Source organism: Squalius cephalus (genome assembly GCF_949319135.1).
Source record: "Squalius cephalus genome assembly, chromosome: 16".
In the NCBI taxonomy this organism is placed as follows: Eukaryota; Metazoa; Chordata; class Actinopteri; order Cypriniformes; family Leuciscidae; genus Squalius; species Squalius cephalus.
The window spans coordinates 19903816-19927029 of NC_137137.1; the positions used below are offsets into that span (position 1 = coordinate 19903816).

General features: G+C 38.2%; 1 protein-coding gene across 4 annotated transcripts in view; it reads left to right on the top strand.

Annotated features, from left to right (window-relative positions):
* ncor2 (nuclear receptor corepressor 2) overlaps positions 1-23214 on the top strand; it is a 117882-nt gene that overhangs the window by 77779 nt on the left and 16889 nt on the right. For 2 of the 4 annotated variants that reach the window (XM_079896701.1, XM_079896702.1), the window contains 16 exons: positions 77-131; positions 266-364; positions 4303-4442; positions 8836-8993; positions 9696-9758; positions 15003-15145; positions 15250-15388; positions 17157-17583; positions 18010-18115; positions 19229-19469; positions 20934-20981; positions 21315-21476; positions 21821-21933; positions 22089-22191; positions 22282-22380; positions 22502-22605. In XM_079896701.1, the coding sequence (XP_079752827.1) occupies positions 77-131; positions 266-364; positions 4303-4442; positions 8836-8993; positions 9696-9758; positions 15003-15145; positions 15250-15388; positions 17157-17583; positions 18010-18115; positions 19229-19469; positions 20934-20981; positions 21315-21476; positions 21821-21933; positions 22089-22191; positions 22282-22380; positions 22502-22605 (2200 nt within the window). The remainder of the gene's footprint in view (positions 1-76; positions 132-265; positions 365-4302; positions 4443-8835; positions 8994-9695; positions 9759-15002; positions 15146-15249; positions 15389-17156; positions 17584-18009; positions 18116-19228; positions 19470-20933; positions 20982-21314; positions 21477-21820; positions 21934-22088; positions 22192-22281; positions 22381-22501; positions 22606-23214) is intronic. The other 2 variants (XM_079896703.1, XM_079896704.1) reach the window with 1 other exon arrangement.

Sequence of the window (23214 nt, forward strand, 5' to 3'; positions counted from 1 at the left end):
ATAATGAAATGGTTAAATATAGCATTTGAAGGTTGTGTTTGCTCTGTATCACAGCTCTTCCTCTCCCCCACTGCAGGTTTATCCAGCACCCAAAAAACTTTGGCCTGATAGCCTCCTTTCTGGAGAGAAAGGTACACCTGCGTCTTTATTAATACCATCCTCTTCATCTCATTGTTTGCACTGCAGGCTGTGTGCACTGCATGAATATGAACTGAGAGTATGAGCAGAACGAGTAAGGTTTGTGTTTGTGTGTGTCTGCTCACAGACGGTGGCTGAGTGTGTCCTGTTCTACTATCTGACTAAGAAGAATGAGAACTACAAGAACATCGTTCGCAGGAACTACCGTCGCCGAGGCAGGAGCCAGGTAAGCTTGAGACTGCATCTCCCATCCTGCACTTTAACACTTTAATGCGGCGTTTCATTCAAAGTTGTTTAAAGAAGCAAACCACCAATGCTAGTATTTGTTTTTGAGGTTGACTATCAACAGAGAAGATCATTATTTTATACATTGTAAAGAGGTTTATTATTGTGTACTGTTTCAACTTTGAAACGTTAATATGTTTTAGCTTAAAGCACCGCTATTTTGCATGATGTCATATACCAGCATCTTTGCAAAATCAATTGTAGACTTCTGCAGGTTCATGTGTTCAAATTAAAAGTCCCACATCAAGTGTTGTGCTATTGCCAAGTAGAAAGCTGGAATTACGACTTTACGAATTTAATGGAATGCAGAATAAGCACTGAAAACCTCAAGGATGTTGTCTATGGTATTATGTTATATTAAATAGTATAAACATTGTTTATTTGCTTGTGGTTCTGTCCACTCATTTACAGCATTTACGTCATGATTAGAGGTCGACCGATGGATTTTAAGTGGATTTTACCGATACCGATAACTAGGTTTGACCGTAAGTGCCGATAACCGATCGATCAACCAATATTTTTAAAATGAATACTGTATTAAAAACAAACATAACACTCCAAGTAAAACAGTGCTGAACTAAAATGTGCTAAATTAAATAAATATATATAAATGAATTAGGGCTGGGCGATATATCGCATGACATTGTTAGGCGCATCTCGTCAGTAAAGCCGGTTCCTTGATTAGTAGTAAATCGCCATCACCTGCTTTCAGATGGAGCGGCATTCACTACAAAGAGCCGTAGTTAACTGACAAGCTGAGCCATATCGCATTAATATCGCGGATGTATCGCCTGCGATAATTAATGTGATATGGCTCAGCTTGTCATATATTAAAATTAATATATTAAAATGAGAAGTTCTACCGAATGAATTCTACAGAAAATAATTTAAACATTAAAATATTACAGGTTTCTTTAGCTATAACCTAGAAACATACATAAATTTCATAGGTAACACTTTGCAAGTCCCATTTGTTAACAAGGATGTATTAGCTAGCTTTCATGAACTATTTGCATTATGCAATATACATTTTTACTGCATGTATTATTATTTGAGCAATACAATTGTACCTTGATCATTCATGTTAGTTCATAGTACATTAACTAAGGTTAACAGATACAATTAAAATTAAAACTCAATTTAGAATGTATTAGTAAATGTTGAAATTAACAAACTAATAATGAACAATACTACAACATGCATTATCCTTAGTTAATGCTAAAAATGTAATCTTATTGTAAAGTGTTGTAAACCATTTCATATAAATCTAAAGAGTCTGCTATGCTTATCTTTGGACATCTTTAAATATCTGCAAAGGCTAGAGCATTAAAATTACATAAATGAATATTACCATGTATAGTCTCTCACTTAATTTGCTTCTATATTAGAACACTTGATGATTATCTAATCAAAATAACAATGTATTGCAATGATAAAAAATGATTTAATCAAAAAATAATTTAAACAAAATTGTTTGTGTCGGCTGCATGAACATATATCAATGTTGTGATGTGTTTAAATATGCAACTTTAAATATGCTTAAAGTTACTAGCTTTAAATATGCAACTTCCTCAGCTAATGAATGCATAAAAGTGGCCAGCTGGATATAAACTAATGCAAATAGATGGTAACAATTGCGACATAAAACATTTGGATCAGGTTTGCGTGTGTTTTTGTCACATTGTTTTAACCGCTTGAGGTACTAATGTTAGAGTCCTCACAGCCTCGACGGCAAACATACTTCTGTTCTTTCTCTGCTAATGCAGCATCTAGTCAACAAATTAATTACTTTATAAGGATATGGCAACATGGACTGGAGTGTTCTGTATTCATACCATTTCGCTGTCAGTGTTTTATATGCACATCTGAAGTGTCAGCGCTCTCCGTGCAGTGTGTTCTCTCCGTGCAGGCGTGCAGCCTCACGCGTTACAATAAACAACACGAGTCGCCAGTGATAGTTTTATTTGTCCTCTAGAGGCCGCTCTCATTCTGTATAATGCCAGCAGTCTCTTCTCAGCGCTCTGATACTGTGTACAGCACACTCTTCTCAGCCGCTTCAGCAACGGATGCAACCCAGAAAAACTATCGATGTGGATTTTTACCGATACCGATAGTTCCACCAATCAACTATCGGTACCGATATATTGGCAAAACCGATTAATCGGTCGACCTCTAGTCATGATTATAGTGGCAGTGTGAATTTGGCTTGTCTTTTTAATGAGTTTGTGTTATTAAAAATGAATCGTTATTAAAAATATCACAGGCGCACACCTCAAAGTGAGCTCAAACCACATGAGGTAATTATCCAGCTCTCTGCCCTGTTGGAGTCCGCCGTGATTCTCTCCTGATCTAAAACACACTCATTAATTTCTGTACGTGTGTGAGAGAGAGATCACGCACACAGAGTCACGGCACTGTTGCGTCGTGAATGTATGAATGTTTGTGTTTTGGTTTAGAGAGAGAGAGCAGAAGATGAAATTGTTAGAAAGAGAGCTCTCCCTGTGTGTGTGTTGCCTGCAATAATAGCAGGCTCAATAAAAGCTGATAGAATAATGAGCCCACAGACCAAACACATTTGTTTTACTGGTCTTCTGCTGCCGGAGCAGTTCTGCTCAGGTCATTAAATATTGCCTGATCTTAATGGGCTCGCATTAAAATGCTCTCAGCCAGTGCCACAAACACAGAAAGCGAGGGATATAGCGGGATGAGCCTGATGGGTGAGAGAGAGCATGAACAAAAGGGAGACAGAAAAACAGAAAGCAAGTTACAGTATGGGTGAGTGCATCTGTATATGTGTGTTTAACTGTGCATGAATAACTGAGTGTGTGTGCATGCAGCACTGTAATGAGGGATGTGGGCAACTGACTTGACATCTAATTGTACTGGAAAAAGCCCATTCAGTTTTATCTGTTATATTTCTCAAAATGGTCTATTCAGATTAAAAGTAAAATGTGGAAACTATAATATAGTGTGGCAATACTCATCATGTGAAATACAGAAATGTATAAACTTTTCAGAAGTTTGGTGTCAGTATTTATATGTAATTTATCTGTATTATTAAGATAAAGATTAATATATAAATGTATTTTAAGAAAAATATATACTAATAATGAAATAATAACATGCATATTAAAAACAGAAGCTAGTCTAAGATACGAAATAGTCACCAATTATTGAGTCTTGCCATTTTTATGCACTCTTGGAGTTCATTAAAAATGTTGCGAATCAGGACCCCAACAAGAAGTATAAGACTTGAAATGTCGACATGCTAAACTCCATCGAAAACTACTCTAAACTGTTTTTCAATCTTGTGTTATTATTGTGCATGCAGTTTTCATGACTTCATTATTAATTCAGAGCCTACATGGAATATATTATATTTACTTGGAAAAACTGAATTTGCACTAAATTTCCTGCACTCTTAATCACTCATTGATCTCTCTGTCCTCGGTCCCCTCAGATTCTGTCTCTGTCCCCCTCCCCCTTCATCCTTCTGTCATCCATTTTTCCCTTTCGCACTAGCCATAGTGGAGCAAATTCTCTCCTGACAAAAATAGATGGTTTATTGGGCCTCATAACTCAAAATGAAATTCTTATGTGAAGGAAAACCCAGATACATAGAAGTGAGACCTGGGTGATAGGGGCACCACTTCCTCTGGGTGTTTTTTCCTCACTGTGCTTATAAAGGACGTCCTGGTTCTAGACAGCTTTTTGGGCATCTTAGATAAAGTTGAGCTTGAAATGGACATTTTCTATATAATCAGGATGTTATGTTCATTTATGCCTGCAAATAGGAGAATTATGTTTTTAGGTTTTTTTGAGAGGAAGCAATGTTTTTTATGCTTTTTTTTATTTATGGTTGATTGGCTGTGCTTACAGAATAACCAACAGACACAGCAACAGGTGAACCGCAACAACCAGGAGGAGAAAGAAGAAAAAGAGAAAGAGAAAGAGAAAGAGAAGGAGGGAGAACGCGAGGAGGAAAAAGCAGAAGGAGAGGAAAAAGAGGATGGCATGAAGTGAGTATCTTTCTCTCTTTTACTCGTTTTCTTTTCCTCTCATCTCACATCAGTCTGTCAGCTGTTTTTTTTTTTCTCCTTGCGTTTTCTCTCATCGAATCCTTTGAACTTGTGGCCTTACAGCTTGTTTTTCTCTGTGATTCAGCTTAAACAGAGAAGGCACAGTTACATAACCGGCAGGTGGAAAAAGCATTCTGCTGACTTGCCACTCAACGCTGGTGCTAAAGTCCTCTGATTCAGAGCTCTTTTGAGGTGTTTGCGTGTCACAGACTGTGGTCTTGACACAGCTGTTACAACTGTGGACTTGATATATATATATATATATATATATATATATATATATATATATATATATATATATATATATATATATATATATATATATATATTAAGATCTATTTAAATTTAATACGTTTTAGAGTAATAAATAAAAATTCATGGTTGAGTTGTTTGATTAATAGTAGTGATCGACCGATATTGATTTTTTATAACCGATACCGATACCGATTATTTGCATGTTTAATGTGCCGATTACCGATATGCAGAACCGATATTTATTTACTGTTATACTTCTGTTTTTGACAGTTATTACAACACAAATGAACTGAACAAACAATTTTATTTATAACAATCACTCCCTCCTTGCATACATAAAAAAACTTTATATTTATACACAAATAAATAGAGGGGTCTGAGTCCAAAAAATAAAGTGCACTGTTACTAAGTGTCTTTGTTTAAAAATAAAAGCTTTGATGAGGTAAAAAATAAAGCACAAAAATTATTCTAACATATATTCAAAAATAGTTGAGTGATGTATCTTTAAGTTCCACATGTTGGAGGTATTTTTTGTATTGTATTTTGTATTGAAATGTAATTTATTTTAAACAGTTTTAGAAGGTTTATGTGCCGTTTAATAGGTTTAAAGAGTGAGGAATAATTCACTGGGTAATATTAATTCACTGAATAATATTAGCTGGAATATAACATTGTCAGGAAAGTAACAAACAAAACAGCATATTTGCATTTTCCAACTAGTATGTTATTAATGAAATCCTTTCTGACAAAGTGCTGTTTATCTATGCATTTACACAGAACTATAACTTAGGCTACTCAACCGCGATCGCGCGTGGAGATAATAAATAATTAATTTCCACAGAGGTATTTATTTAGATTTGTATTAGCGAAATAATGGTTATGTAGTAAATGATAATACAATTTATGGTGTTTAAACGAGATAATCTTGTCAAAAGTTTCATGCAGTAGCCGTGCTTGAGCATTCCTGGTCATCAACCCAGATGCGCAGCAATATGAACAAACTTTTTTTTTTTTCGAGACTATATAAACAGCACTTTGTCAGTAAGGCATTTCATGATCTAGATTGAATCTAGATCATGAAATGCCAACTGACAAAGTGATGTTTATCTATGCATTTATTTTACACAGAACTACTCAACCGCGATCGCGCGTGGACATAATAAATAATTAATTTCCACAAAGCGGTATATTTAGATGTGTATTAGCGAAATAATTGCTATGTAGTAAATGATAATATAATCTAGGATGTTTAAACAAGATAATCTTGTCAAAAGTTTCATTCAGTGGCCGTGCTTGAGCATTCCTGGGGTGGGTTTCCCGAAAGCATCGTTGGCCAACTATGGTCGCAAGTTCCGTCGTTACCAATAGAGTTCAATGGACATTGCGATGAACTTGCGACCATAGTTGGCCAACGATGCTTTCGGGAAACGCACCCCTGGTCATCAACCCAGTGAGTGCTCAGCAATATGAACGAACTTTTTTTCTCGAAACTAATGGTGAGCAAATACAACAGATAGAGAATTAAATTCAGCGCTTTTATTTTCAACATGCACTCATTCATGTCTGTTTTATTTAATCCATGTAAATTTACGTCTTTATTGGGGCAGGACATGACAGATTTCGCTACGTGACTCCATGAGTTCGTCTCAATTTTTTAGAGCCAAGCTGCATAAATAAACTAGCCTATATCAGGCATTCATGTCTCAAATCTCATTTCTGCATGTCTGTTATGTTTAATAAAGTTGAATAATTAAAGCAAAGCAAGCAGAACATATGTTTTACCTGTGCACAGAGTTGTTGTTGACTGATCTCCTCAGACGCGGGCTGCAATGGCGGAATTCTCAAAACGGCCACAAGATGGCGCCGTATATCGGCGAATCCGATATTACAAAACCGATACCCGATTATGGGAAAATGCTTAAATATCGGGAAAAATATCGGTAAACCGATACATCGGTCGATCACTAATTAATAGTAACAATGTAATCGACTGGTACTTTTGGTAACACAGCATTCTAGTTTCCACAGAACAATGGCTATGTACAGATGCAGGTTCTGTATCATTTCAGCCTAATTTTATAAGCTGTTTCTGAATGCTAGTTCATTCACAGGTGCACAACCTATATTAAAATACACCAGGGAAGTACAGGTAACCGTGTATTATTCTAAACTAAACCTGTGCAGTCAGCAGTGCTGTACGGTGTGATTAGAGCACATTAGCACTGGCCCGAATACACAGCCCTCAGTATGCACCGCAGGACGCTAGCTATACATTAAAGGAGTACATTAAGCCGAGTCTGTGCCTTTCTCTGACTTTTCCCCCATGATTCTCAACCTGCGGGCACAGCTGCTGCTCCTAAATTTAGTACTGTATCTGCAAGATGGATAATGTGCAGGTAAGATAAATGAGGGTCTGCTCATCCCACAACCACTTCCTGAAGGTGGGATGAACTTGGTAGAGAGACAAAATTTGCATAGTGTGTTCATATGTTTGCATGTATGTGTGTCATTTTTCTATTGGGGGTGCTCAGAATTTGGACTGAGACCCATAACTGCAAATTATTTATTATTTATTAATTCATAATTTTTGGCCTTTTTATTATGGCTTTATTGGATAGGAAAGGGTTGAGATTAGAAAGGAAAGCACGGGGTATAGAGAGAGAGGTATGGGATCGGCAAAGGACCTCGAGCCGGGAATTGGTCTCCGGAGGTGAAGTTGCACTATATGTCGGAGCACTGCCCATGAGGCTATCGGCTCTGACTCAAGTTGCCTTATTAACAAAAACTAGGGAAGCACCACAGAATTTTCAGCGAGAATGATTCTGATTTTATTGCATTTAGTGTAAATGGAGATAGAAAGTGGACATGGTCAAGCCAGTTGAGGCTCACGCAGCCTGTTTGTTAGAGATCTCGTCGAGAAATCAAAACAAGTGAGCTCAACAGCACACGCAAGGAAACTCACAGTAGCTTATAGAAACATACTGTGGTAAAAAAAAATTGATATGTATAACATAATATAGTTATAGTTATAAGCAACTTCACACTACCAAGAGTGCTGTTTTCCAGAATATCCGCACGATTGCAAATGCCATTTCAATAAACCAGTGGTTAATATTAAGTAACTTACATTTTAGACACAATTGACTATTTTTGCTCCATTTCGCAAATTAAAATAGTTCCAAACAAAGCCACAGCAGAACTGTTGTGCGTGTCCGAGCAACACACAGCAGGCGTTATAGCACATAAGGCGTTATAGACCTTATTCAGAGCAGCGCCATGACAGGTATGAAAGTGAGGCTGTGAGGGATAAACTTGCCGTGTTTCCAATGGCATCCGCTGTAAAAAGCTGTATAAAGCTCCTAGATTACTTAAAATTTTCCACAGCTTATATTTTCGGGGGTTCTTTGTCAACTGAAATTTCTTGGAAAGATATTTTTCCAGTGTTTCATGAGCAGAACAATCCAAAAACACATTAAATAACAGTACAGCCCATTGAAGAGATGCATGTCTGTCCCTCACAGCCTCGCTTTCATTCCCATTAAAAATCAAAGATGGCGCTGCTGTGAATAAGATCTATGGAATGATTCAGTGTTTTTTAACGAATCGGGTGAGTCAATGATTTACTGACCCATTCTTAAAGACTTGAATGAATCAGCCATTTCAATGAATCGGTGACGCATACATTTAATAAGGTTAGGGAATATTGCTCTTTATAAAGTAAAAAAAAATGCCTTGGAAATCAATTTAAGTGGGCAAATATAACAAATATGCTGATTTAAGTAAGAGCTGATAGAACACTGATGAGAATATTGCTTTAAAATAAATTACATTTATTCCACAAAAAAACAAACAATTATTTCCTTTTTTACTTGAACAAGTGAATGACCGAGCACACAACAAGGCTTAATGTTGAGCCCTGTATATATTATGTTATTTATATATATTTTTTATATTTAATATATTTATTCAATTTTGGGGGGAAATCAATGAGCAGATTATGAAATGAACAATGTGATTACTGCATCAGCAAAACGTAGGATGTGACTTTGATAATGATTTTTTTTTTCTGTTCTTGCAGAGATGACACCTCTGGTGAGGACGGGGAGGAGAAGGAGCCTCCTGTAGCCGTTAAAGGCCGTCGCACCGCAAACAGCCGCGGACACCGGAAAGGACGAGTCACTCGCTCTATGACCAACGAGCAGGAAGAGAACACTTCACCTCTCAGCAGTGAGCTAGGTTAGCAAACACACTCACATACCGCTGACACTTTCAGTCGGTCTCTGAGGTCACGTGTTCAAATGAGTTCTTTGTTTTGTTCTCTGCAAATTAACCGTGCACGACCTTTTTATCGTACAACATGGTCCCATTTTAGTTTTATAACTTCACTTTTCCATTTTCCCCAAATTGTGAGGACATTTTAACAGCAATATTAACAGAACAGTAATGATCCTAATAATGAAATTCTGTACAGATACTTTGTTTTTTAAATAGAAAACATCTGTCCCCTCACTTTTTTAGAGATCAGTGGCTTCATCTAGCTTAGCTAAGAGTGTTCTTGAACTTTCGCTGATTGTGTTTCAGTTAAAAATATTAAAAAGGTGCCCTGTACTTCAGCGTGAGGGTCTAAACTTGGCCTGTGCCAGCCCTTGGCCTTTACTAATGTCCATCACAAGAGCTTGAGTCATTTCAATATGTCGCTTCACTTCGAGTTTGAATTCTTTATTTTCTTTATTTATTTTTATTTTCAGATTTGTTAAATGTTGTTGATTGAAATATATTATCGAAACATAAGAAACAGTTTTGTAGTTTTTAATCTCTACTCATTTAATTAGATGGTACCTGTGCTTAGAAATTAGAAAACAGAAAATAGCTGCTCAGGTTGTTACCAAGATGGTTGCTGACTTGCCTTATAAAGATTTTTTCTTCTTTGTATTTTAGCAAACCTGGAGATGAACGAAAGCTCTCGCTGGACTGAAGAGGAGATGGAGACGGCAAAGAAAGGTCAGTACTTATTTTGTGTGTTTGTGTATTTTGTCACCAATGTGTTTATTGAATAGACAACTTGCCCACTGGATGGATCCATTTGTGCACATACAATTAAGTTAGAAAAGGTCATAATGGGCTTTCTGTTTGTCTTCATAGGATGTTGACGGTTAGGATTTCCCTGTGTCAAATTAACTAGATGTAACTCTGCCTGATAAGACATGTAACACTCAGCCTAGCAACTCCATAAACATTTACATGAGCATTAAATCACACGCTGTGCCCTTGGCCTCATTTCACACACATCCACTCAGTGATACACATAATAATGTGTCTAAATGTGGGTACTGTGTCTTTACATGACAGCTGGTTGTTCAGATCTTCTGCTTTCATTTACTCATGGTTTAACAAACAGAGCTTCGTTACTGGACCTTGAAACGTCTTCATGAGGGATTGTATTTGAGGGAAAAGGACAGAAAGCTTGAGTAAAGAGCAAAGGTCTAATCTTCTCTTGTTCGTGTTTGGACTGTAATGTAGACTGTTAGTGTGTTAAACGGCCGCTCCGCTGACCTACTTCAGATGAGCTACTTCCACGTCACTCTGTTAACGGCTCTGTGTTTCTCTGGCACCGGCACATATCTGATCCATCGGGCCGCCTGCCTTACGCTGCTCTGGCTTACAAGACCTGTAACTTAATAACACTTCATTAATGATAAAGTCCCCTGAGCCAAATCAGATTTGTTGTTTACAATCACAAGAACTTGTCCTTGCCTTCATGCCAACAAGTATTAATTTATGTAATGTAGAATCTGAATCTGATTTACATTTTACAGATATTCACTTTTTTTTTTAAGAGCGCTCTGTCCTTCATTTATAAACATTTAAATGTTTTTAAAGCAAGAACCCTATTTATTTAATTAAATAAATAAATATAATTTTTATTAATTTACTCATTCATTCCTTAATTTATGTATTATGTATATATTATTATTAATTTATTCATTCATATATTTAAATGATTTTGTGTAAGAACCATGTTTATTCTTTTAATTATTTAATTACTAATTAATTTCTTCTTTATGTATTTAGTTGTTCTTTTAAATATGTAAATAAATTATTTTGGTGTAAGAACCCTATTTTTCGAATATATTGAATAACACTTCATTTACATAATTTATTCATTCATTCATTCATTCATTCATTCATTTTCCCCACATTTTTTTGCATTTTTATTATAAATGGATTCGATGTGTCTCTCATTAACATAGTCTCATATTCACAGTCATTAACATGTCTCTCATTAACACCATCAAAGTCTCTTTCCCACCAGAGTGTTGCTGTTATTTTTAACGTCAGTGTACCCGCTTTATCTTCTAGTCTGTCCCCAAATATCCTGCCACTCCTCACCCCTTGACCCTTTTAATGCCAGTCAGATACCCCGTCTGTCCTTTATAAAGCAGCTTACAGCTCTCTGTGCTAATGTGTTTATCCGTGATCATTTTTAAAGTGAGAAAGAGAGAGACAACAGTAATATATGTTAATGGCACCTGGCTGTCTCGCTACATTCCTGCACAGAGAGAGAGCAGCTCTTCTCTGTGACTAATGCGCGCTGGCACGGCCTTTTAAAGGCAGGGTGGCCTCGCTTGTGTGCACGTCTCTGAGTAAATAAGGGGAAGTAAGTGTGAATGTGGCTGTGAGGGCACTTCATAGCAGGATAGCGGCCTATGTATTAGGGCTGTCACTTTACGTACGAAAATTGATTGCACAATCGATCGGACCAACCAACGCAAGTTTCGAAAACGAAAATAGGGAATCGATTTTAACTTTCTTTCTTTCGTCCGTCAGCCTGGCTCTATTTTTCTGTTTTCCTTTCTATGTTTATTTGTCTCTCTCTCTTTCTCTGTCTTTATTCCTGTGTCTTATGCTGGGTTTGTCTTTTTATCCATCTGTATTTCAGTTTTTCTCTCTTCTCATTCCGTTCATTCAGTCTCTCTCTGTCTTTATTCCTGTCTGTCTTTCCCTCTATTTGTGTTTCTTGTCTGTCGGTCACTGTCATTCTGACATCACTGTCAGTCTCTTTCTCTCTCTGTCAGTCTTCCTTTCTTTTCTATATATACATACATACATACATATTATTTCTGTCTTCTCTCTTTGTCTGTCTTTCTCTTTCTCTCTTTATTTATATCTCTGTCTTATGTTTGTCTTTCTTTTTTATCTGTCTCTTACCGTCTTTCTATCCGTCTTTCAGTTTCTTTCTCTCTGTAGCTTTGAGTGAGTGGTTAGATTCGGTTGTTGGAGTACAGAGAGAAAGGAAGTGGCTGAATTGTGGGTTGGCACGAATTAGAGGATTTGGCAAGCCTCCCTGTTTCTCTCTCTCTCTCTCTCTCTCTCTCTCTCTCTCTCACACACACACTGTTGTTAAGGACTGTGTGTAGAGGTCACATTGAAGAAGAAAAGCAGGTCAGTTAGGAGGAATTGCTTTCCCTCTGCTTTCTCATGATATCAACATCAAACCTCTCACATCTCTATCCCTTTCTCTCTATTCCTGACACAATCTATTGGTCTTATTGTCTGTTTGCTTTAGTGTTTGAGCATAGATGCGTTTTGGCGCAGATAATATGCATTAGAGAGCGTAGAAGCGTTTTGGCGCAGATAATATGCATTAGAGAGCATAGAAGAGACAGAATGATAGAAGAGATCAAATGAGGTTGTGGAGGGAGGGTGGGAGGGAGAGAGGGAGGGAGGACGGGCATTAGGGAGGTGGAGTCACTGCATCTCAGCTTCACTTTGCTGTTAAAGTCCAGCCAAGCGGCAGCCAGTGAAGAGGAGTGGAAAAAAACTGTGGCCTTGAGACAGAAAGAGAGAGGGCTGGCGAGAGAAAGCATGTGAGTTTGATAAATAGACAGAGAGAGAAAGCGAGAGAGAGAGAGAGAGAGAGAGGAAAAAGAGAAGGGCTGCTGCATTTAGAGAGAATCAGAGAAACGACAGCACAACTATCAGAGGAGGAATGGGGAGCTCATTTCCCTCCCAAACACCACTCCCTTTTTCTCTCTCTTAATTCTTGCTCTTCCTCACGCTGTACTGGAGCTCCAAGAGCCTCTGCTGTGCATTTCTATGGAGATCATGTGGGCGAAATGAAAAGACAGATGGGGCGATAGAGAAGAGTGGACCAGTGGACCGCATATTTTCTTTATGCAACTCCCTGATTGGACGATCCACAGTGGGCCAGTGCTGAGGATTTTGATTGGATGCAGCATTGGCACATGCTCTTGAATTACCAAAGCTGATTGGACAGCATCGTCCTATTGGAGTACTCTTATATTTGGAGGTCTGGATTGTGTAGTGAATAAAAAATCCAGTGTTTTGAAATTGAAGATGGATGAAAACTGCATTTCAGGAAGTTGATTGGGCTTTCACTGGATTTAACTGCAACTTTGCCATTTGTTGGATTGGGCAATAATAGAGTTTCCTTGACTTTTGACCTGCCATGTAAAAGTACTTCTCGGTGATTGTGTGTGTAAGAATTGCTAAGCAGGCTTTATTTAAACAGTCTTTGCACTGTCAGTGGGTGTTTGCCATGTTACATAGATTAGGATGTGCGTGTGTTTCTGACAAACAACTGGAAGTTTGAGGAATAAACAGAGACCGAAACAAGGATCAGAGATGGTGAGGATAACAAATCAGACTTCAAGTGATGTCTTGCTTTGCTTTGTTTGTTTGTTTGTTACCAAGGGCATTTTTTTATTGAGCTCAATGCACTTACACTCTTCATTTTATCTCTCCATCTCATTTTCTCTCTATCCCTGTCCAAGCTAAATTGTAGCTTTGATGTGGAGGGCAGCAGTGCTTTATTGTGGTCACTAGCGATATAAATCAAAGCAACTATTTAGACTGGACAAGATAGGTTCCTAATGTGAAGCTAAACAGCACACTACGACTTGGCTGGTGTCTGCTGAGCGTTAGCGTGGTGTTAAATGATTGAGAACAGTTCATGTCTGGTTGCTGCCCCACTTTCCTTCTTCAGACGGCAAGCTGCAGCAAATGATCTTTGACCTTTTATTGAGGTTTTCCTTAATGACGACGCAAGGCTGGCCGGATGGGAACACTTGAGGCTTCCGTAACTGGCACACAAGGATTTTGTTTGTTAGTGTTGAAAGATATTGTCTGTTCCGCAGTGTGCAATATAAATCTTATTTAAACTGTAACAGCCTTGGTGCTGCCCTATTTTGAGTGAATAAGACTTAGTGGGACACCAGGTAGGGAAAAATAAGTGAGACCTACAGTACACATACACTGCTGTTCAAAAGATTGGGGTCAGTAAGATTGTTTTAAAAATGTGTTTGAAAGAAGTCTCTTATGATAACAAAGGCTACATTTTCTATTTGAACCATATTTTAAAATGTCATTTATTCCTGTGATGGCAAAGCTTGATTTTTCAGCATCATTACTCCAGTCTTCAGTGCCACTTGATCCTTCAGAAATCATTCTAATACTGTATGTTGCTTTGGTGCACAAGAAATATTTCTTATTTTTTAAATATTTGGAACATTATAAATGCCTTTACTGTCAATTTAGATCAATTTAATGCATCTTTGCATAATAAAAGTATTGGTCCCACTTTATATTAAGTGGCGTTAAGTACTATGTACTTACATCAAAAAATAAGTACAATGTACTTATTGTGTTCATGTTGTATTGTTAAACACTTTTGCTGCTATTGAGGTGTGATACGGGTAAGGTTAGGGACAGGTGTGGTGGATTGGGTAGGTTTAAGGTGTAAGGGAAGGGTCAACTGTGTAATTACAAATGTAATTACATAAATTAATTACAGCTGTAATTACATGCAGGAATTTTTAAAATGTAAGTACAATGTAAAAACATGTAGTTACACAATAAGTACATTATATCAAATTATTCATTTCAATGTAAGTACATTGAAGTACATAGTACTTAAAGCCACTTAATATAAAGTGGGACCAAAGTATTAATTTCTTTCTGATCACAGTCTTTTGAACTGTAGTTTAATTACTAAATTTGCCAGTTATTTTACACAGTTTTAGAGGTTTTTTTTCTCCTCCTCATTTCCCATTCTATGTATCAATAAAATGAGAAATGTTTTAGTTGCGTCATGCAGTTAGTGACATGGTTTCTCATGCAAAGAAATAACTATGATGATAGGCCTATCACTCATATCTCTGTTTCCTTTTTTTTTTTTTGCATTAGTAAAGTGAGAATGTTCCTTCTCTTACTTTCACTCCATAGGTCTGCTCCAGTATGGTCGAAACTGGTCCGCCATTGCCAAGATGGTGGGCTCCAAAACCGTCTCCCAGTGCAAGAACTTCTACTTCAACTACAAGAAGAGACAGAAACTGGATGAGATTCTGCAACAGCATAAAATAAAATCGGTCAGTTTCTTTTACAGACACGTTTCCTAGAGAGCGTGGGATTAATTATTTATAATTGTGAGTAGTATTGGTTTCATGTTGTGGTTGTTGTTTTTTTTTTGTAGGAGAGAGAGCGTAAAGCCAGGCGTAAAGGTAAAGCTCTTCAGAACGAGGAGGCCAGCGCTCCATCTGCTGCAGAGGAAGAGGAGATGGAGGGATCGGGAGTCAGCGGCAATGAAGAAGAGGCTCAGGAGGATGGAGAGGGTGCGTACACACACAAACACTTGAGACTCACACCGCCACATCATGCAGTAACTTTTAAAATGATTAATTTCCATTCAAACAGAGTCATTTGTTGCACATTACTCATTGACTGTTTAATGGAAGTAATGAAAATCAGTGGTAACATCTGAGAAACAAATTAGCAGTTCAGTAATTTTTTATCAGACATAGCTATGAAACGAGTCACAATGAAACACCTCTGAGGTTTTGCGGTTGCCAGGAAATCCCACAGCAGCTCGTGCTTTTCTCAGAATATCAGGAACACGTGGCCGAGACTCACCTATGACCTCACCCGTGATGGAACCCTGACCTACTTTTGTTAAGTTCTGAGAAAGAGGCGACACTCTGCACAAACATGGATTGCTTTTTCAGGGGAGCTGCATTTTGGTCTTGCTGTCAAAGTGTGTGTCGTGCTGTGGATGTAGTTTTGGAGCTGTACTTCCACACGTCCGCCAGGCAGCTATGAAATGAGTGTTTTGTCCTGTGTGTTTGGCAATCAGGTGTGGCTTGCCGATAAATGGCTTTCGTAAGCTTTCATAAAGCCACATTTATCAGGTCAAAGCTTGTGAAAGAAAGCCAGCAAGGGAAGTGCTTATTATGTTATGGTTATTGTGTAATTACTTCCAGCTGGGAGAGCACACTCAACGGCTGGGGTTTGTTATGCCAGTGGGAAAATGAGGCTTATCATAATCCTCTGCTGTGTATTTACTAGTTATGTTTACTTTTTGATTTGACAAAGAACATGTTAGATTTAGATAAGAGTGATTCTTTCGTTTAGGAGCTTTTGTGCCAAAGGATGATTTTAAAAATGTTTCATATTGTTAAATGTTACATTTGTCAGAGTTTCATTATTTTGGACTTATATTTGGACTTCAGTATTATTATTATTATTTATTTATTTTTTAAAGCGTTATTTTGTATTTATGTAAACAATTTATGTACTGCTGTCATTTCCGTCATGCTAATCATTTTAGAGAACAATCAAGTTTTTCTAACAAGTTTCTCTAAAACTTTAAGTTAATTGACAGCTAGCTAATTTTTGTTAAATGTTTATCCAGCTATTTCTCCAAAAAGTGAAATGTCATTACCATCATACACAAAAATTCCACACAATCACACACTACCGTTCAATAGTTTGGAAGAAATTAATATTTTTTATTCTGCAAGGTTGCATTAAATTGATCAAAAGTGACAATAAAAACTATTTCAAATAAATGCTGTTCTTTTGAACTTTTTATTTATCAAAAAATCCTGAAAATAACAATAAAATGAATAATAATAAAATAAATAAGTACTGTTTCTTGAGCTCCAAATCAGCATATTATTATGATTTCTGAAGGATCATGTGACACTGGAGACTGGAGTAATGATGCTGAAAATTCAGCTTTGTCATCTCATGAATATAAAAATATCTAAAAATAAATAAGTTATTTTAATTTGTAATAATATTTCTCAATATTACTGTTTTTGTCAAATAAATAATGCAGCATGGGTCAGCATAAAAAAAATCTTACCTTGCACAAACATTTGAATGGTAGTGTATTTTACCAAAAAAGGCTGATCAAGCCCATAATCAGATCTTTATTCCAGGACATGGGAGAAATGATTTAACATGGATAAAACAAACTGAAACCACTTTAAAGCAGTCAGAAGTGCCACTAATCACTCAATCACCAAACCACACTCAACAGATCAGCTACCGTCCATGTCATGCCCTCTTACAACGTTTCCCATCACCTTTTTTTTTCAGGTGGAGCCAATAACAGCTCAGACACTGAGAGCCTCCCTTCCCCACGCTCCTCAGATGACAGTAAGGTCAAAGAAGAGGGCTCGGCACGGCCCAAATCTGCACCCAACGCTACTTCCTCCTCCTCCTCCTCCTCCTCCACGGACAAGGACATGGCATCTGTGGAGACAGGGCCGGATGAGAAGCCAAAAGTGGAGAGGGGAGAAGGGGAGCTGGGAGGATTGAAGCAGGAAGTGAAGATTGAACCAGGGGAGGGTGGTAAGGAGGTGGCAGGAGAGGATAAGAAGCCTCCTGCCCTTGAGGTGGAGGAAGGCAAGAAAGAGGTCAAGAAGAAGGAGCACGGAGGAAAGAGCGGAGCTCACGACAGCGACTCCAGCGCCACATGCAGCGCCGATGAGGTGGAGGAGACTGAAAGCTCAGAAAAGAACAGGTGAGAATGTGTGTGTTTGGCAGTGAGGGTTGATTGGTTGCTTGGGTGGGGTCTGATGTGTTTTGTGGTTAAGGAGGCTGGGATTGTTGATTTGTCCTGTAGGACTCTATTTTTTCCATGACAGCAAACACTGTATATGTTGGCTGAGTCAGGGGAAACATTACCCTGTTAGCTTGCCAAACATAACAGAGCGAGAAGTGTGTGTGTGTCTGTCTGGCTATCTTTCGTGTATTTTGCATTTTACATTTCCATACGATTGCATGTGGAAAGTCTATATTTGTTTATGTGTGGTGGGATGATGATTAAGTGTGTGTGTTTGTGGTTTTGTGGCATTAATGGGCTGTTTACAAAGACAGTAAATAAGAGAGAACCACAACCATATTAAGCAATAACACTTCTCACTCTCAACACAATGACGTCTCCTAGGCCGAGTTTGTTGAATTTCGCCCATGATGGAGTGATCTCTTCTCCAGTTCAGAAACCGCTGGACCTCAAAACGCTCAAGCAGAGAGCGGCCGCCATTCCTCCCATTGTGAGTATGCCAACATTCATCTGCTTTTCATCCTGCCTTTATTCATGTTCAGTGACAGTCAATTGTGGTTTGAACTTCATGAGGTTTTTAACACAAGCCATATCTGGCCAGATTACACAGATTAGCATCTTCTCTCCATGTTGCCATGGTTACTAAAGCTGTTTTTAATCCCATGAGATGCTAGTTTTCCACTTCTGCTCTTAGCTATTCAGACACTCATGATGAGTTTACAGAAGACTGAACGGTCTGAGCTCTGGCGAGAGAAGGGGTGTGGAAACTGATATGTGGTGTTTTAAGAGGACCTCGTATTCCCCCTCTTCTTTATTAGTCTGTGTTTTTAAAGGGATGTATTTTTTCCCCCTGACTTCTACATGGCTCAAATGGGTTTGGTTGTTGCTGTCCATTTAAGCTTGCATGTAAATTACCTCTGTTATAATTGACTAGCAGTTTTTATAAACTAGTTAACGTTGTGAGTTACATTTTAGATGCAATATTATTCGCTTTTGCTCTATTTCGCCAACGAAAATAGTTGCAAAAAAAGCCACGGCTGAATCATTACACGTCTCCGAGCATTTTTTTTATCGGGTGAGTTAATGATTTAATCACCCATTCATAGAGACAATCACCTGCTTCGTTCTTTGGTATCATCATCAATTTGGTAAAACTTTATTGATGGTGAAGGTGATGTAGTTGCATTGTAATTACTCAAATAAGCACTGAGTAATATTAATTAACTACATGTACTTACTATAGAGTTATGGTTGGATTTTGGTTTTGGGTTAGTTACTTGTAATTATGCATATTTTACTGTTATTACTATAGTAAGTACGTGTAGTAACGTGTAACTACGTCACCTTAAAATAAAGTGTTACCATCAGTTTAAAGGGGGAAATATTGTCCGTTTCCCCCCACCTCGTCAATATTGCACACCCTTGGCGGTCATGTTAATGTGCTTATAGTTGTGATATTGTAAACATTGTGTTTTTCTTAATGACTCCTCTTCCTGTTAATTTAGTTTTTCATATGGAACATTTAAGTAGATTATAAACATGTACATGTCTTGTGTAATGGTTTATAGTAAGCATAAAATAAGCATTTTGTCTTTGTGTGTAGATGCCAGAGGTGTCTGTAGCAGGACGAGATAACCGGCCTGGGTTGCTAGGGAAGCAGCAGGCTATGCCCCATGCTCTTGCGTTGTACCAGCAGCAGATTACCATGGCACATGAATCCTCCCAAGAGGCCAAACAGCAGCAGCCACAGCCAACCAAATCTCAGCATTATCCAGGGGTCGGGGACTCGAGTAGCCCACGGGTCAGGACTCGCAGCCCTGGTGTCTCTGACAGAGAGAGAGAGGGTAAGCTGCTCATGTTCCTTATCCCACATTATCCTTTCATCTGTTCCTTCAGTCCGTTTCCCTCCTCAGCTTTCTCAACCACCATTGTTTTCCTCGGTTGTGTCAACCCCACCAGTTAAGCAAGTTCTGATGTGTGTGTCTGTGCACATGTGAGTGGTAGGGTTGTTGTATTTTTGAGTGCTGTGAAGAGCGTTGGTTGTAAATATAGTAACAAAAGATGGTGTATTCAGTCAAGACCTGACCACCTAGACAGACAGGTAGTGAACAACCACCAGCATCATTTCACCTTGTTACCTGGCACATGCAGATCTGAAATGAATGCTGTCTTAGTAACAGGCTGATGTGCACATTAAACATTATTTGGCAAGTTTTCACAAGCAAAATCCTGCCGTTTCAATAGAAATCAATGCTATCTTTAATGGGTTCAAGTTAGTCACCCGGATTTGCCACGTTAACCATAAAAACAATGCTTGGTTTAAAAGTGTGAGCTGTGCTTCATACATCGCTACACTATTGAACATGATTGAAAATTGAAAATTTTACTAATGTGACCACCCAAACAGAAATCTTGTTTAGTTTCAATAAAATCTTGCATAAAAAGTCTAATTCTATTATGATCTAAATGAACTTGTACTGTTTATGAATCATTAAAACTAAACCATTGAAACTAAACTGAAATTAAAAACCAAAATATTTTTGTAACGTTTAAACCTTATAATAACATTGCTAGTCTTTACTCTCCGTACACATAAAATTAGGGATGCACAATATATTTGTTACCATATTAGTATGAGCTAAGATAAGTTATTCTTATTTTTTATAATGTCCATCAGGAACTACTTCATATTTGTTACACTGCTCTTTGGCACACTTGAGTCTAAAAAATTAGTTGCAGCATTCTGCTGTCAAAAAAAGTCTGATTCCCATAGCTGTGCTAGTCTCTTGTATCACTCTGTGGTCTCTTTCAAAGAAAAAAATAAAAATCCTCTTATTTTGTATTCATATTTAGACTGACTGGGCATTATCCTTTTTTTGAAACTTTTTTTTTCTGTATATTCTTTATTTAAATGCATCTCTTTAAGAGTGCAGACACATTGGTGTAGATTTTTAATATCGACCGTAACATGAAAATATAATTGAAAGCCTATTTGTTTGTCATTGATTAAACTTTAAATAAAAGAGAAGCCCTTTAAAAAGAAGTTAAATGGATGAGGACAGGAAGAGAAAGTCCTTTTTTTCTGGAAAGGGTAGGATTATCTCATTATCTCAGTATCACTACACGCCATGAATAGGAGTCCTCAACAGGGAAATTTCACTTCATTAAGCAAAGATGGTTGTGGTGGTATTAAATGTGGGCACTCAGCACTAAGTTAAGTCACAAAACTGCTCCTTTTGAGTACTTGGAGAGAAAGAGAGTCTTGGGTCATGGCCATGTGATGAGCTGCAGTGTGTCTGTCCCTGCAGAGCTGGAGTGGAACGAGAGATGGCTTCAGGCTCTGCTACATGGATTACGTAGGTTTACACACCACACGCGCATACTCACACACTGTTAGATCAGACTCTAATCAAGCGTGTTGATTTCTGGGAGTGTGAATGATTCGCAGATGTGTTTGCATGCCGCTACGCTCGCAGATTCCAGCTTACAGTGTTGATGAGCCTTATGATGAGTGGAATAACTGCTATCTGTGTGTTTTCACACTGGAGATTGCTGCTTTTGATGCAGGGGTTGTGATGATGATTTGAGCTTTGTCATTTTCACCTTCGCCAAAAAAGAGTGGCATAGACTGCTATCCAGTAATCATCTGTTTGACAGTCATCTTTGTACGTTTTTGTGCATGTGTGCAGATAAATCCAGGGCGTTCTCTCCTCTTGCGGACGGTAAAAAGATTCCCGGGGCTGATGACATTCGGGCTGTTGGTCTAGGCCGGCCAGTGATGTCACCGTACCAGCTCTCGCCCAGAGACATGGCCAAATTCAGCCATGAACAGCTGCTACACTACAATCCCTGTAAGACAATATTGCCCTGTCTAAAGCCTCAAAAATATTATTTATTTATTTATTTATTTCAGATAATATTCTATAATAAAATACATATTTTGTCTTAATACAATGTAATAAAATAATATTAACTAAAATACATGAATATAAATAACAATAAATGTTATTAATTTAAATGTAATATTAGTTATTAATATTATTAAGATGATATTTCTTACGGACACACTACATCAAATGATATAAATAACTGGCTGAAAACCATTTTCTCTTTTTTTTTTTTTGGTGAAAATACTAACGTGCCTAAAACTTTTGCTCAGTACTGTATAAAAAATGTTTTAATCACTCTCTTTCAGCATTGGCTCCCACTCTACAGCCACAGGAGAGAATGGCTGCTGTGCGGCCCCTACATATCCCAGAACCCCCTCCTCTCATCTCCTCTGCCAAACCTGGCGGCTCTATCACGCAGGTAAGAGCAGCACTTAATCTCTCACAGTAGCAATGAATGTTCTTTTGACTTGGTATTACTGGGACCGATCATTAATAATATGTATAGTGCATTCAAAGTGTTTTAAAAGTATTTTAATATGTACATGCTGGTGTTAATGCTGTTTTGTATTGCAGGGTACTCCAGTGCAATTGCACAACCCATCTCATGGCTCCGACCATGGGAAAATCCCAGCACCAGGATCCATGGCTCTCTCCTGGATGGACCAGAGGAAAATGGGTGAGTGTGAGTCGTAAATGCGAGCAATCATAAGTCAGCAATCCGTTTTCCATATCCAACGTCTCCTTCTGTCTCCTTCTGTCTCCTTAGGAGGGTTTCCAGTGGTTAAACAAGAGCAGTTGTCTCCACGTAGCTCTGCCTCCTCTCAGGCTGAGAATCTCTCCACACAGGACAGTGCTGCATCACGGGGTGAGTTTTGGCCAAATCATTATCCCTCATCTCATTTCAGTCTTGGTTCAAAGAGATTAAAATGCAGAAATAGGGCTTATACCGCGAATAGATTGAAAACAGTATTAACTCTTTCTCACAGGCCCCATGCCAGCTGTTCAGGGTGGCAGCATCACAAAGGGCATCCCTGGCACACGTGTGCACCAAGAAGCTCCCATATCATATAGAGGAGGTTCTATCACTCAGGTAGGAAGCTTCCCTCCCTATAAAAGCCGTTTCAGTTAACTATTTTGTCGAAGAGAGGTGGCACTGAAAGTTTTCCAAAATGTGTTTTTGCAGCTGCAACATTTCATTGACTAATCATGTTTTTGCAAACAATTGAATGAAATTTTACACACATTACGGTGAGCAGTCAGCTCAGATAAATGGCTCTTCAACAAACAAATGGAACAGGCAGTTTGCGTCACAGCCATACCACGTCATATTATGACATAACTGGTAATCAGTTGCCATAACAACAGGTACACAGCGTGCAATTCTGTTCTCTCCCTTTATTAATGTGTTTACACGTCTCATCGCAGCCTGATGTTACTGATCACTCAAACGCGCACTCAATGTGCCAACTGACCTACTGTGGCGCATATTACATGCTCACGCAAATCAGAATGTTGTTGGGCTGTTTGCTGTTTAATCAGACCGGGGTCAAGTCTGTGTGTAGAGATAAGCTCTGTGTTTATCTCTGACATTTGCAAGAGTTATTGGCAGATATATTAGAAGATAAGGAGCCATTGTCTACCTGATACAGGTACTAGTCATATGCAGCTGTATGAAACATGGTATTTTTAACTAGTATGC